Below are 15,675 nucleotides of genomic sequence, written 5' to 3'. Positions count from 1 at the left end.
AAGAAATATCGTCAAAATTATAAACGTCTGTTAATGAATGACCGTAGACTTGCCGAAAGAAGTATCGGTAGACTAAGGAGATTTCTCAAACTCTGATTAATATTTGGTAATATTTGGCTACTTTCGAAATGTGATGACACGTCAGAGATCGACAGATATCTTTTGTGCAACCTCCTCTTGGGGATTTGCACTTTTTCTGGGCGTTGTTCTTATTGTTTGGGCTGATTTCCTTGTTGCACCGATACAGGTATGTTTGAAAGATCATTCCTTTCAAATTCACTACAATAGTATTCAATTTAATGTATTTATATTTTACAGGACAAGGCCAGTTCTCCCAAATTAAAAGAAGAAAAAAAGAAAACGGTGGTGGATGTGACATCTTTCTATTTTTCTATTTGTATAAAAGGAAAGGGTTAAATACTTGACGTAAAAGGGGAGTTCCCAGGTGGTGAAAAAGGGGGAGGGCTGCTGTTTTGTTTTTTTGTGATTTCAGCCAAAATATGACAAGGTTAAGCAATAAAAAATAATTTTGAAAGGATTTGATTCTACCCGATTTTCTACCTTCGTAATTTTTTATCGATTATCTCCGGCTGTCGAATGATTGAAATAAAAACACATCGACTACACACGTCACCCCGAAAACTGTCAGTTCAGATTTAATCGTTTTTTCTGGGCCGTTGATTTTGTTTCTTAGTTTTGGCGTCGACGATGATTCGAGTTTGTCGTTTGAGGAATCCTCGCGTCGGCACTTGATCCTCATCGGAGCCGGACTCGTTGGCTCCCCTCAATTTCGGATTGCCGGCCCGTCCGACCGTTGTTCCAACGGCCGCGCCGCTGCCAGCCACGGCTCCAGTCATCCCGCCAGCTCCAGCGGCCGCCGATCCACCTTCGGCCGTCTGTTGCTGCTGCATCAATTTGATGGCCGGATCGGTCAAGCGAGGACTGGTGGGCAACGACAGTTGACCAACCTTTAAACCGTCCCAAAAATCAATTGGAGTGTGTTCAGTCAATCACAACATTGTCATCTCAATCGAGTCGATTGATGTGTTTTGACTTGATTGTTATTGGGTTTAGTGATGGGTGCTGGTGGATGAGGAATGGTGAGGGATACCTGCGAGTAGAGAAGGTCTGGGTTGTTGGTTGGGTTGTTGCCGTTGACCGTTGAAGGTTCGGCCTTGATGGCGTCGAGACTCTTGACGAGTTCCATCAGCGACGACAGCTTACTCTCCAACAGATTGAGAACGTTCAGGTGATCGTTCATCGAGGCGGACTCGCTCGGATAATTCGCCTCCTCGACGGGTGGCCCGAATGGAATCTATTCGAAACCCCGCCACACAATCAAAGATTATTATTATATACTACGTCCAACAACAAAAGAAAAGGAAAAAGAAAAATGAAGAGTCTTCGACGTCAGGAATAAGAAGGATATCCCCCTGTCATAACTTTCACCCCCATGCCAAAAAAGAAAATGGGAAAAAAGGAAAGTCATACAGACAACAATTCCAAGGGCCCAAAGGGGGGAAAGAAAAAGTCTCTTTAACAACAAACGAAACATTGTCTGTTGTGTGTCTAATATAATAACATTTCCATATTAAGTGGGCACAGGATACAGTATATGTCTAGTTGAGTTCGGCTGGGAAGAATAAGTTTTCCATCCTATGAAATTTCCCCCCCCCCCTCTTCATCCGTTATTGAGAAAGAGGAGCCGTAGCAGATTATTATGACGCAAGACCCTCTCGACGACTATGTACTAAGAAAAAAAAAGGGGGGAAAATTCAAACGAGTCATAAATCGTCGGATAACTAAAATCCGTTTTTTCCATTCATAGAGAACAAAAATCAAAGCGGAACGGATGGATGATTATTTGATTCTCACTTGAGAGCAAATCTTGGTGATGGCAGAGGCTAGAGAGGCCAGGGCCTCGTTGCAGTCCATCTGCTGATGCTCGCCGTCTTCGCCGTGTTGGCCGCCGCCGCCCGTCTGGTACTCGCCGTTGAGGCTGGCCGTCTTGTAGTGCGGCGTTAGCGACCCGTCGTCGGCGAAAATTTCATCGAGGTATCTCGGCGTCAGCCGGGTGCTGTTGCTGCTCGACTGGGCCGCCTGAGCCTCGATCAGCTGGTTCAGCCGGCCCAGCAGCGTCTCCTTGAGCTGCGATAAATACTGGACGCGCTCCTGGAGGACGTGAAACTGTTGCCTCAGCTCGTCGCATTTTTCCTTCTGGGACTCGACGATCCGGATGGTCGAACGGACGTCCGCCGCACCTTTTCAACAATTTTTCCAAACCGAAAAAATCAATTGGTATTCGTGACACACGATCCACACTCTCACTTTCTTTTCATCTACTGTGTATCGCTTTCAATAGGCAACCCCTTCGGCTCCTTGAAATCTTATCGAGAAAGGAGCTTTATTGTATAACCAGGAGGGAGGAACGATATAGCTGGTCCCTTCGGTTATCAAAGGATATCGCGTTGCCTGTATATATGCCACTAGTGTTTAATAACAGTTATATATATACCATCCAGATTGTAGCGTCTATAAAATTCTGCGCCGCTGGCTCTCTTGATGGATATCATCTTTCAAATTTTAGCTCCGGCTTAAAAAATAACATTTTTTTGATCGGGGCCCTGTATAACCTATTCAAAAAAAGAATTTTTCAGACGTCCCCTTTTCTTCGCCCGTTTTTTTTAAATGTATTAGACGGGGGCCCATAACAAAATAAATAAAATATAAAATATAAAAAAAAGGGCTGAAATCCACCCTTTTTTCTGTCCTTTTATATTTATTTTTCTTTCAGTAGCGGACGACGACACGGTTTGGGGAAAAAAAAACGTAGAAAAGACGCGAGAATATAAGGACTATATTGATGTGTGTATGTACACGTCTAACATAAAAGGTATGTACTTTCCCTGGATATTTCGTCATGATAAGCCAATAATAAAAAGAAGAGGGAAATGAAAACGCGGATTACGTGAATTAACATAACCCATTTGTGTGTGTGTGTGTATGGGCCCGTTATAGTTTACTGTATATACATACACATTGTGTGTCTAGATCCTCTGAGATCTAGAGAAGCCCATCAGCTCAATTTCATGTCTTTATACGCGGGGACTGCACCTTTTGACAAAGCGGTGGCGACAAATTCAAAAAACCTGGAGAGAAATCATATAGAGATCGTTATATCACCCGCCATCTCTGCTCTCTTTCTATGTAGGAAATAACCCAGCGTAATATCAGTTCAAGAAAAATGTATATCCCTTTTCTGTATAGACGACGACGTCATATCCGATATAATAAATACACAAGGGTGTCGTATTTCAGAGCTGCTTATTTTCCTAATTGCATCACACAGCAGAGACTGCATGGGATAAATTTTCCCTATACTTTTTAATACATTTCTACTTTCATTTCTTTTGATATAGATTTCCCCTATAGTAGGAAATTTCTCGCATATATCGTCTCCGCCCCATTTTTCGAGTGTGAAAAACGATTGAAAACCGGTATTATTAGTTGAATGATTTCCGCCGATAATAACGGAAACGATCAACAGGATATTAGAAAATGGGAAATTTAATCGGGGAGATAGAAGATCAGATGAAACGCCGGTAAAGTAAACAATCAGAAAAGAACCAGTCAAGAGATAATTGCTAACGGAAAATTCAACTTCATTCTCAGTCAACCATTTTATTTCAATCGATGCGCCTGCTGCTAATAACCACTTGTGATTATTATATATAACTGGCCTCAACGGGTGTACAAGGAAAACCCTTTTCTGTCGCTGCTGCTGCTGGCCATAACTCTTTTGAATAGATCAAAACACTCTTGGCTAATGATCAAAAAAGGGGTTGTGATTACATAGATGCGCATAGAATTTAGTGTAGGAAGTGATGAGACATAAAAGAAGCCGCCAAACACGCGGACACCGCGGATGAACTCCTCTATTTGTCTGTGGGGTGGGAGGAGTTATTGTGTGTGGGGGGGGGGGGTGCGAACAAAAAGCGGCCAAACTCTTTTGACGCGCATCACCGCACGTCTCTGACATATCAGTCCGACATCATCGCAGTCGCAAAGAAATTTTTATTTTTTGAAATTCAAAAGAAACGACAGAGGTGATGAATTAAGGGGGTGACAGCAGCACTCGTGACACGGCCTAATGGGTCCTCCCTGTGCTGATGTGTGTCACACCATATCCTCAGCAGCATCTGTGGGGGAGGTTATTTGGTTTGAATGAAAAGCCGCACACGCACTTGAATTATATAGAGAGCCAACAGTACGGTGCCAGGTTGTGATGAGGAACATTGGCGAGCCGATTTGTAATCCGCCAGTGGCACTCACACCAGCACCGCGGGCGTCGTGCAGTAGATATGTATAACGGTCATCATCATCGTATAGTATATGCCCCCGAGATGAAGTCCGATCTAATTAGCAATTCTAATCCCGAATAATTCGCCGGGGAGAGAGAGAAACGAGAGAAACAGGAGTCGTTGTCCCGCAACGCCCCATATTGTTCGTGTATGCTAATCCTATACTGCACGGGAGAGAGAAGGAAATATCAAAAAAATAAAATACTCGCTCGACTGTGTATAGATGAAGTGGCATGTACCTACTCTAACTGTGGGCGTCCATCCCCTGTGTGACTGGATGGTGATAAATGGCCGCATTATGCGCACGCAAATATATCGCCGATGTGTGGTGGCTACTATACTTGGTATGGCACACACGACGGAATATTAAAATCTATTCCCCCGAGAACAACAAAGTGGAGGGACAAGAAATAAAAAAAATTGGTTACCCGATGTAACAAAGTAGCAGCAGCTGGTCCGGTTCTCTCTCTCTCTCGCGTATATATGTAACGTATCTACTCTGTCTGGAAATGGTCCGCACTCTATATGCGTAATAGTCCCTCTAGTTTGACGATAACCATCCAGAGCGGATCACGCTAATCGCCCTTGAATGGGGACCTATATAGAACTCGTCTATACTGCAGTTATTGTCCAATCTACATATAATACCGCTGGCTGGAACACTCATATGCACCAACTCGTTCATTTTGATGTTTCCTACTACTCTATGCACGCCATTATAGTGTGTGAATGATACTCACATATCTAAAGTGTCGGGAAATGCATCAAAAGAAATCATAAATGTATATGAGTGAAAGAGAAAAAGTAAATCTGACTATATACGTGGCGTACAGAATTTGTTTAGATATTATAAAAAACGAGGGTTGGGCGCCGAGCAATATGTTTAGAGGGTTGGGTTTTGGGGTGGAGAGCGATTGAATAATATCTCAATAAATTACCCGACGCGCCGCATAGTGCGTATTCATTTGAATATGAATTATTAGTAGAGAGACTGTATATAGTACAAGTGAACTTGTATACAGCACTATGTGTCTATAGATGTACGTACTGCGTGGCGCCGCCATTGGAGGAGGGATAAAAGAGAGCGAGGGACTGAAGAGAGCAATACTTTCATCTTTTTTTTTCTCTCTTACACACAAGTGCTGTGTGAACTCTTGTGTGTAATATAATAAATCTAAGCAAATATGTATAGCTTAATAATAATATTAAAATACCGGTGACGGATTTCAAGTGATCGATGGCCTTTTTGGTTTCGTGAAGGGCCTGTCTGGCTTCCTGGTCGGCCAGGGAGACTTCAGCTGCGGCAGCAGAACCTCCCCCGGCGGCGGCCGCCGAACTGTTGGAAAGGTGACCCGTCGACCCGGCAGGGTGCGTGACGCGGCTCATTGGCATCGTTGGGTTGCGAACTTGACGGTTGGAAGCGTTGGAAGCCGTCGATTTCATCTCCTCTATACGACGCCTGATGGATACGTACCAAATCACGAATGAACTACATTTCTCATCTCGAAAATTCTATCCCGTTTGAAATTGAATTTAAAACAAAAAAAAAAAAACATTCGGGACTGGGGGGAGAACATGTTTTGGATTGCACGAAAGTCGACGAATCACGAAAATTAGCGGCACGGAACCTTTGACGGATTGTGAAAATGGATAATACGAAACAAACAAACAGAGAAACTAAAATCGAAAGCGCACCGATTATAAGAATAAAAGAGAAAAAATTAAATGTGAGACGAGAGAAAACGGAAAAAAAAAGGGAAAAAAATAATATGTCGGACCGAGTCACGTCTCTCACGATTTTATTTTTCTCTTTCCATTTTTTAAAAGACGAAACCGACGTCATCAAAGCGCCGGTACGTCGAGCGGACAGTTCAATGAGATGGATGACTGGGCGAGTCCGCGTGTTTAATTGGATAATAGATGAATAAAAGGAAAGCAACAACAACAACAACAACAACAAAGCAAACACAATGGCATATATACAAAAGCCGAGAGAGAAATAAGAAGAAAAGGGAAAAGAATGTGTCGACGAATATAATAGATAGAGAATATATATAAAGATCGGGGCAGCGCCAGGCAAAGAAGATGAAGCCGAGAAAAAAAAGAATAAAAGAAGAAGAATCCCCGACACTATACGTTACTTGTAGTCGCTCAGAAGGCGGTCCGTTTCCCTGGTCGAGGCGACTAGAGTCTCTTCGTGATGCTGCAGTTCCGTCTTGGCCATGTCTCTGGCTCTCTTGGCCGCCTCTCTCACCTCCTACAATTCCAACCAAAATAAAATCACCATAAACAAATAGAGACAACAACAACAACAACAGCAACAACAGCAACAACAGCCAAAGAAAAGAAAGTCTTGGCATTCACGCCAAGACCCTGCTGAATACATAAATTCCATTTTTCTTTTCCATGGGGAAAATGTGTGGCCGCCCTATTAGACAAAAACAAAACAATGTATAGGCGCGTCTCGATTTCATATTATATCCGATTCGTTAAATACGCGGAACGGATAGAGAAGACACCTATCTGCTCTCATGCCATTGGCCGGGGGTGATTGGCAGGACAATGGAGCGGCAAGTGGTTCAGGTTCGCGTGAATGTGTGATCATCTCGCTGGGCGGATGCAATTGGGAAAGATGATGTTTGTAAAAAAAGAAGAAAAAGAAACGATTGAACGGACCTTGAGTTTGGAGGCCTCCAGTTTGGAATCGGCGGTGCTTTTCTCCAGGTCGGTGAGTTGACTCTCATAGCCGATCCTTTCGCCCGAAATGACGTCCAGGATGGTCTTGTACTGGCGCTGTATGTGGTACGCTTCGACCATCTTCTGGCGGATGCTTTGAATCTCCGTCAGCGTCGCTTCCTCATCCATCATCTGCGATTAAAATCCCCCCATTGAAAATGCGCGGAGAGAGAAAAAAAAGCCTCTCATTAAATCATTGCCAGCCGGCCCGGCCAGCCAGTCCGGGATGAGAGAGAGAGAGAGAGAGAAGATATGTTATTAAGAAGGCGGATGAAAAACGTGCCCGGCTCGAGCCGACGCTTTTGTATGTGAAGGAAAAGACGTGTACATCCACAGAAAATACCATAGAGAAGAAGGAGTTTAACGAACATGTCACTGCTGGCGCATATAGTGCCCAACAGCTGTGCTAGCTGGTCGGTTGTAGTACTACTTTATGAAGACAATAAACTTGAATCAACTGACATCAGTGTGACATTATTATTCATGGACGCGGTTTTATTTCTGCGTCCTTTTTTGAATAGAAAAGGAGAAAGAAATATGGGATAAACTAAATTATGGCTAGATCGAATCTCGGGACTGGAAATGTCTCTATTCAGAAACTAATCATTCTAATTCACGGGGGGAATATTGCATGGAGAGAGTTGTGGGGGGGGGGGGGAGGAGGTTGAATACAGTTGCAATCAACCCCCACCCGAGATGTGCTATATTATTGCGGGGGCCTGGAAACGAACATTTTGAAACGATCATTTGATGTAAAATATTTCCTAAACATTGAACTTGTACAACGAAACACGAGCCTCTAAACGTTACAGCACGGGTTGAAAATGAAAAAAAGAGGGGGGGGGATTCAGGCAGGTGTGGGGTTTTATATAAACTGTCGAAATCTTTTAGAAAAATCGCGGGCCTTTTTACTGAATTTCACGCTATCGAAATATTCCTAAAACCAAACTGGATTTTCAATATTTAGCCTCTAATGCTTATTCTTATATGTATAGCGGTTTGAATCGCTGTTGTACATTTGTCGGAATAGATTGTGTATTATATAATCCCCCCCCCCCCCACCTCAACCCCCCTCCGATATAAAGGTCTGCGCGATCTAAATACGAGTCGATTTGTATAAACATGTACAGAGGACGGCGCCGAGTGTAGGTCTAGGTCGTGTGGGGGAGGACCCATTCTGCGGGGGGGAAAGTAGATTTTCTTCGTGAAAAGTACGAACACACACAAACGTGAAATAACACCAACAAAAGCCCACCCCCCCCCCCCCTCCCCGTCTGTATAGCTCTCATTCTATCCAGCATTATAGTCCCGACTCCCCCACCGCCAACTCTCCTTTATTTTTAATGGCGTTTCCAGTAAAATGGGATCTGATTTCACCTCATCAGAGAGAGTAGACTACCGTAGGCCTCTCCTTTGTACAGTATGTACATGTTAGTTTAGAGCCTGGCATTACAGTTGTTCCCTATTTACTTGACGTGTCTTATAGGCCGTAAAAGAGACCATCCGGCATCAGATCCGTCCCCCGGAAGGGTATATAGGAAACGGACACCCGAACCTATTGATTTGGAGAGGCTGCAAAACAAGAACAGTTGTACACACACAAGTCGATCAGCTATCCCCCCACTCTCTATAGTCTATACTACATCATCCTGACACCATTTATTATTTCCTGGATGGAGAGAGTTCAGTTTCCTCGTGTGTTGCAATATCCGTCTCGACTCGCTGCGTCCAGCAATTTCCCGGGTTCTTTCCAGGTCGTAAAAATTTGTAATCACTCGCGTCTATATAATATCCCACAGCTCGGCGCGCCTCTATTGGAGATTTGGCCAGTCTATAGCGGGGGACCTCCTGTCGTGTCGCCCGGTCTTATACGAGTTATTTGATCAAGAGATTGGTACCACCCGGTCGATATAATGGCGCGTGTCGAAATTCCGCCGGCCCGATTGAGTCATCCAGTAGTAGTACTAGTGACCGTGAAGCCGCCAAAAAATTTATTTGATAGTCGGCACGCGCGCAAACGCGGAAGGATAGGCAACCGAAGAAAAACACAGAAGAGGATAACCGAAACGAAATGTTTTCGTGTTTTAAGTTATGAATGGGCGAAAATATCCGCAACACGCTTATTCATTACGATGTAAAGAAAAAGGAAGAGAAGTCTAGGCTATATATCGAACTTTGGTCATGGCGAATGATGAGGTGCTGGCGCCGGCTGCTGCTGGCGTTGCAGATTTGCCGGCCGTCGATAAAAAGAGCGACGATGCGGCGGAAGATAAGCCGGGCACCGGACTCTCGGCCCGGCTCGGATCCGACTCCATGACCAGCTGCTCGTCGATCTCGTTGATCCGCTGGTAAATCTATAGTCGGTCGGTCGGGACCCAAGGTTGAGACATTTGTTATTATGTCAAGTGCAGGAAGAAGAAGAAGAGGATCTTGTACTATGCAAAATGAAGGCGGAAAAAATTTAGTAACAGCCACGTCGACAAAGGGAAGGAAAAAAAAAACAACATCTAATCGCCATGTATTTATTTATTCAGGATATTCCCAACTTGTACGTGTAGCTAGAGAGAGATACACACACACACACATGCGCGGTGAACCCCATTAACATAATCATGGGCGTCGACGTTGGCTGGGTTGCAGTTTTTGAATACTTAATAACGCCAGCGCGTAGAGAGACGCAACAATTTCCAAAACTCTCCCGACTTGCCAAAAAGTCGAAAGAAGATGCCAGCAAAATAACTTTCGAAAAAAATTTCCCTAGTCGTGAAAATGTTATAATAAAGACCTCCGTTTTTTTTTTTCTTCTTCTCTGTCTATCACGCGCAACCTTGCGCGTTCGGTACATGTCTAACATTAGTATGGAAACAATTCCGACCACAGGGAGCGGCGGAAACGTTCATTACAAAGTGGGCGACAGTCTAAATAGTGAACCGGAGCAATTTTCTCGTCCCAGGGTCTTGGCTTCCATGAGAGGGTCCAGGGTCCTACAGGGTCTTATGTTGTGGTGATTTCGGTCTACGAGTAAATTATCTGCGGATTTCGTTGAAAACATTTTTTGGACTTTTTCTTGACTTGCAGTGTAACTTGATGAGATGAACAATTAAAAACAAAATAATAATCCTGATAAGTTCAGTGGATGTCGAGTGCGAGAAAATCAATTTAATCGTTTTGATTGAGGGGAAGGGGTCGATTTTTTATTTCTATCGATATCTTTAGCAAGAATGGCTAATTAGAATAAGTGTCGTCTGCTTTCCTTTGTTTCACAGTTTCGAATTTCGATGGAAAATGACAAAAACGTGGTCGACGTGTCTCTTTACATGGAATAGCTTTAATGCACACTGTGTGCTGTTAAACAGGTAATAATAAAAGTAAGAATGTACTAATGGAATGATTATGAGAAGGAGCTGAAATAAAAGAGAAACCTGATTCCAAATGTGTGAAATGTTTGTTCCTGGCAAGCACTGGCTAAGCCCCCTGTCGATGTATGGCAGATTGTTTGCACTATGTAACCTTTTCTTTTGTATAGATTCGAGGTCAGAGACAACCATCATTTAATCACAAGACATGCAAGTTTACTTTATGCTGGTATTGACCTGTCATCAGCAACATTCTTAGCATCATCGTTTGGGTAATGATTTTCATTATTTTGATTCCTGTGACCTGCTAGATGCATGACTTGCACAAATGCAGTATATCACATGTAAAACTTAAATATTCCTCTTTATTAACAATCACAGTTCACCCACTATCTCATTTTCAACTTTTACTTGCATGCTGTTTCTGCAGATGTTTATCATAACCCATTTTCTATTTTTCATTTAGATAACAGCATCCCTCTGGAGTGGAGAAACTACCGATGCCGGTCGAGCTACGGATCTCCTCAATTCGCCTTTCTTTGAATCCTTTCTACCCTCGTGTATACCCATGTGTGTGTGGGTGTATTCACGAGGGCGTCATTCTCCTACATCCTTCCTGGTGTCTTCAACTTTTCAGCAAATGGATGAAGTACTTAATGGATGCTATCTCCCAGACTTAAAGGTAGGAACAGTTTATCATATTCTTCCTTTTTGACCAATTGGTGGCGTTGATTATTGTTCGTGACATGTAGTATGGAGTACGATTATTCCTGAGCTAGGCGGTTGACTGGGACTGTTTTGTCTTGCCGTTTTTAATGACTCAATTAGGGTTTATGAATAGTGCTCTACGACTGCAAGGCTTTCTTTTATACCTCACTTTTTGTTTTAAACCAAGAGCGACCTTCTGCCACACCTTCTTGTACAGAACAACTTTAGGATAGCCTCTGGGGTGTGGTTGTTGTTGGTTGTTTTGTAGCACTCACCATTTGCGTTTGATGTTTGGTTAAGTCGGCCTGTTTGACGAGGTCCGCAGTGCGCCAGTCGAGATCCGTGAGGATTTCATCAGCCGATTTAGTCAGTTTGTATTTGCTGTAGTCAATGTTGTTGGCTCTGAGGACCTGGAGGATGCCCATTTGGCTGGATTGCGACGGATGGTTCTGCCGGGTGTTCCTCACCGTGTCGCTCAGCTCCGATTTGATGTCGCCCACTAGAGAGAGAATTTCAAATTTTGTTTTCCAATTCAACAAAGTCGAGAATACGTATAATACGTAAGACAAGTGACAAATGCGGGTAATCGATTCCGTCCCCCGGAAATCGACGATGCGTGCACACACACGTTCAGACTTTTACTTTTTTTCTTTAGAAATTCTTTTTGAAAAATACAAATTTTATTTTTTTCAAAGCCGTTATAAATACCATCTTGTTTCAGTCGATTGAGCTGCTGTTGGTTCCTTTTGATCGTTTCGTTGCCTTCGTCCTCGCACGCCTTGCGCTCCGCCTCTATTCAATTCCAACCCCCCCGGAAAAAATTTTATAAAAAGAAAAAGAAAAAAATAACAAGACGAAAAATATAGAAAATTGGGCAACACACACACCGGTCTGACGTGGGCGTAATTGTTTATTGAAAAAAAAAAAATGTTTTTCTTCTTTCTGTTTGGTTGAAAGGGAATGGGGTGTGGGGGGAAAAAAATGGTTAACTTATTTCACACTTGTTACCATTCAAGTTTATGCCGTTTCATCGGCTATTTGTGTTTACAATTTCAATTTCTTTTTTTTATTATTTTTCTATTTTTCAAGAAGGGGGGAGGTCGTCTGACTTAACAAGGACAAAAAACCACGTACGTTACACATATCCATAATCGGTGGAATCTATTTTCGTTGGTTGCCTTTTTTCGCCCTCAAGGTTCTTCTCTTTTTGAAAAAATGCGCATATTGATTTGGCTTATAAATATCGAAAAGAAAAAGAGAGAAAAACTGGGGGAATATGAAAAAGGTCACATTTTGGGCGATGAACCTTCGACTGTTTTTCCTCATTCTCCGCCGGAGAGGAAACAACACGCGAAAATCTATTTGTGGATCGTTACAATACAAATCCCTGCGTTTCAATTAATTCTTTGAGGGGGGGGGGGGGGGGGGAGGAGGAGGAGGAAAGAACACGAGCTATTTTTCTTTTATAGATATAAACGACAATAAATCCAAACAAACGTATCGATAAATCAGAGAAATAGAAAAAAGGGAGACAAACGACCGAAAACAGAAAGAAAAAAACACATTAGATGTCGGTTGTATGGCAACAAATTGGTCTGACGCGGGAGCAAAAGAATCTACCATAATAACGGGCCCTGAAGTTGCGACATGGCAGCCAGCCTCGGCATAATAATGGCGAACGGCGCAAACTACTTCAAGCAGAAAAACAGAAATGAATGTGTATACACACTGGACCACTCTAGCGTGTACAGCTTTTATATTATGTCTGTCTCGTACAACAATATTATAGTACCAGGGAAATAATAACAAAAAAGATGTTTGGCCGGCGACGAGCACGAGCCCAAACAACAGCACGGGGACACCCAAATGTGTATAAATTAGTACATGGAGAGAGAGAGGCAGAGTGCGTACATCCGGATGCGGAAACCCGTCAGACAATGCGCGTCAAGGATGAGATAGTCGGCCGACACACACAACAATCGAGAAAGAAAAATGTTTGGGGCTCCCGGCTCCGAAATGAATTGAATGTAAAAAGCGGCGGTGGCGGAGGCGGCAGCAGCAATTGCCACCAGACGAGAAAAATGCAATAAATATATCGGAATCAAATAAATAAAAATCGCCCTGGCTTTTTACCATTTCATTGCAAGGGCGAGAGGGAGGGGGGACGATAGGCGAAAGCTTTTGTTAAGAGAGAGAAGAACTCTTGGTGAGGGTTAGTGGGGACAGATGGGTCAGCTGATGGTAAGACAATTTGACACTGTATGTATGTATGAGGCTACATATACTAGTCTTTGTCAAAGTTGGGGAAATAGAACTACTGTAGAGTAGGAAAAAAGAGTGTCCAGCTGCTAGCACCTGCCCGGCTTTATGTATACCGCCTGGCACGTCCAGCAGCAGCAACACAACAGTCGAGCGGCCCACAAATTCATTTCTGCTCTTTGCTGTTTTGTTTCGCCTATCGTGATGATTTATCATCTCTCTCTCCGTCCGTAGTAGAACAGAATGGCATATGTACACATGCAAGTATTGATGGCCGAATGTATTCGGCATCTATTTATCCGACTGTCAATCTTTTGATCCCGCCAGTTGCACGTATTCTCCATAATATAGCCATTAGGTGGACAACCTCCCCCCGCCAAAAGAAAAGTCGTTGCAATTGTACACATAGTATAAGAAACCTAATACGGGATAGATGATGACGAAATGTTGTACATTACCGACCAGATGCAGTTGGCGTTTGAGTTCGTTCACTTGGCGGAGCAGATCCGTGTAGTGTCCAGCTTTCAACATGATTTGTTTCGATAGACTTATAGGCACAGAGTCGGCGGTTGGGTTTGGGGCAAATTAAAGACTGCCATGGCGTCCGTTGCTTATTGACGATCGCCATGGCAACCGTTTTGGATTTCATCGATTTTTATTTTATTGTTCGACGGGAGAAATTAGAATTATATTCAAGACGACAACCGTAGATGATAGATTGGGGTTTATGCATTCACCCGTTTTAAAATAAAATAAAGGAGACGAGAAAAGACGTTCGACGCTTTGTCGAAATGTCTACGACGTCCGTCGCAACTGCCCCTCATATTAGAATAGGGCGGGGTCTTCGCGGTCACGGACCTTGCGACCAAGTGGGAAAAAAAAGACGTTGGATTTTTCCACAACAACAATTTTTCCCTCTTCGTAGGTAAAGAAAGTGATGAAATGGCAGAGGGGGAACAAAAAAAAAATAATATTACATAATATAATATCTAGTAGGTTTATATAGGCTGGATTGGTAAAAAAGATGGGCGTGTCGGATCCGTGTTGTTATTGTGTTGTCCACCTTTTTTGTCGTCTATCTCTCCTTATTCTTCTTCTTTTCACTTTTTGAATGAGAGTCTCGAATTTTGAGAGGAGATTTGCCGTAAAACGGACGCGTAGGAGGTGTGGCCCGTTCTATATTTATACCGTACCGCTCACGTCCATGTGTGTGGAGGGGATTTTTAGAAAATGATGAGAGAAACACACCGTCAAAATATGAAAAATACATTCGATATCTTGTGTGTGAGCTGCTGTTTTGTTTGCGCTTTTGTCGGTCCCAAACGATTTCCTGTTAGCCAAGAAGAAGTAAAAAAAAGATATCGAGTAATAGCCTCAAGGTGTGCTCGGGGTCAATGGGAGACGGGAGGAAGTCGCTTATACATTATTCCCTAACCAAAAATTCGGTTGCTGTTTTGGGTGTCGGAAAAATCTTTTGCGAGACGTGAGAGAAAACTTGGATATCGGCGCTCCTTGAGGAGAGAACAAAGTTGAATAGGAAAGAAGAAGAAAACGAAGAAGAAGCCCCTGATGCTCCTTTAGAAAAATAGACAAACAATCAGGGGGCGGATATGGAACCGATCGGTGACGATCATCAGCATCTCCCCGAAAGGAAATCGCATCAGGGCGCGTATCGGAAGTCGCTCAGGAGGGATCGGATGAGCAGGAACTTTTCTTCTTCTTCTTCTTCTTCTTTTCTCCCCTTGATGAGTGATGGAAAGGAAAAGTGATGGAAAAAGCACGTGTGAACTGATCTGGCGATGTGAACACCCTCCGAGTTTGAAAATTGTTTTTTCCCCTTCGTAGAGAAAGAATTGTTGATTGAAGCTCGGAGAGGGAAATCGAGAAGACGATCCGGCATCCATTCAGGAGCCAATCAAGATGAAACCAGAAGCAACTTCCTGATTTTTTCGATGGGAAAACATTTCTTCCATTCATTGTTCACGTCAATTTTTGACGGAAAATTTTGTTTCCCCATTTTAATTTTTCTTTTTTTCAACACTCGGAAATTTTTATTTTTCTAACGTCGATGCGCTTCCGTCCGCTCTTGTAAGAAAAGGAAAAAAAATGAAATCCCAACGGCAAAGAAAATTGAGCGGTTGGCAGACATCTGCGCCGTGATGGTGATAATGATAACGATTTGGAGAGAGGAAAAAAAAATTACGTGTGAAATAACGACGTGATAAAAAAAATAGGTCCGTATCTGATGGGAACGG

At 43.1% G+C, this 15,675-nt stretch overlaps 1 protein-coding gene and 1 long non-coding RNA gene across 2 annotated transcripts; one reads left to right on the top strand and one right to left on the bottom strand.

Annotated features, from left to right (window-relative positions):
- Positions 1 to 383: 383 nt before the first annotated feature.
- LOC124333462 lies at positions 384 to 14,005 on the bottom strand. The gene is made up of 10 exons (XM_046788968.1): positions 13,879 to 14,005; positions 11,870 to 11,953; positions 11,437 to 11,660; positions 9,272 to 9,451; positions 7,038 to 7,229; positions 6,503 to 6,618; positions 5,576 to 5,820; positions 1,876 to 2,261; positions 1,112 to 1,315; positions 384 to 968 (listed from the first exon to the last, which is right to left on the bottom strand). Exons 1-10 carry the CDS (start codon positions 13,949 to 13,951, stop codon positions 657 to 659), a joined length of 2,016 nt encoding a protein of 671 aa, XP_046644924.1. The 5' UTR covers positions 13,952 to 14,005; the 3' UTR covers positions 384 to 656.
- LOC124338170 lies at positions 10,352 to 12,042 on the top strand. Its single transcript, XR_006917685.1, has 4 exons — positions 10,352 to 10,453; positions 10,624 to 10,725; positions 10,920 to 11,135; positions 11,883 to 12,042. It is a non-coding gene; the product is annotated as an uncharacterized LOC124338170 (long non-coding RNA).
- Positions 14,006 to 15,675: the final 1,670 nt, after the last annotated feature.

This window comes from Daphnia pulicaria, chromosome 1 (genome assembly GCF_021234035.1).
Source record: "Daphnia pulicaria isolate SC F1-1A chromosome 1, SC_F0-13Bv2, whole genome shotgun sequence".
NCBI classification, from domain to species: Eukaryota; Metazoa; Arthropoda; class Branchiopoda; order Diplostraca; family Daphniidae; genus Daphnia; species Daphnia pulicaria.
This window is presented reverse-complemented; position numbering and strand designations above follow the sequence as displayed.

What these genes read in the sequence shown, in the direction of transcription:
- LOC124333462 (XM_046788968.1), bottom strand. Translation starts at nt 13,951, where the DNA reads ATGTTGAAAGCTGGACACTACACGGATCTGCTCCGCCAAGTGAACGAA. An exon ending in CAATCGACTGAAACAAGATG is followed by an intron (nt 11,661 to 11,869) that starts GTATTTATAACG and finishes TTCTCTCTCTAG; the next exon opens with TGGGCGACATCAAATCGGAG. An exon ending in CCAAACATCAAACGCAAATG is followed by an intron (nt 9,452 to 11,436) that starts GTGAGTGCTACA and finishes GACCGACTATAG; the next exon opens with ATTTACCAGCGGATCAACGA.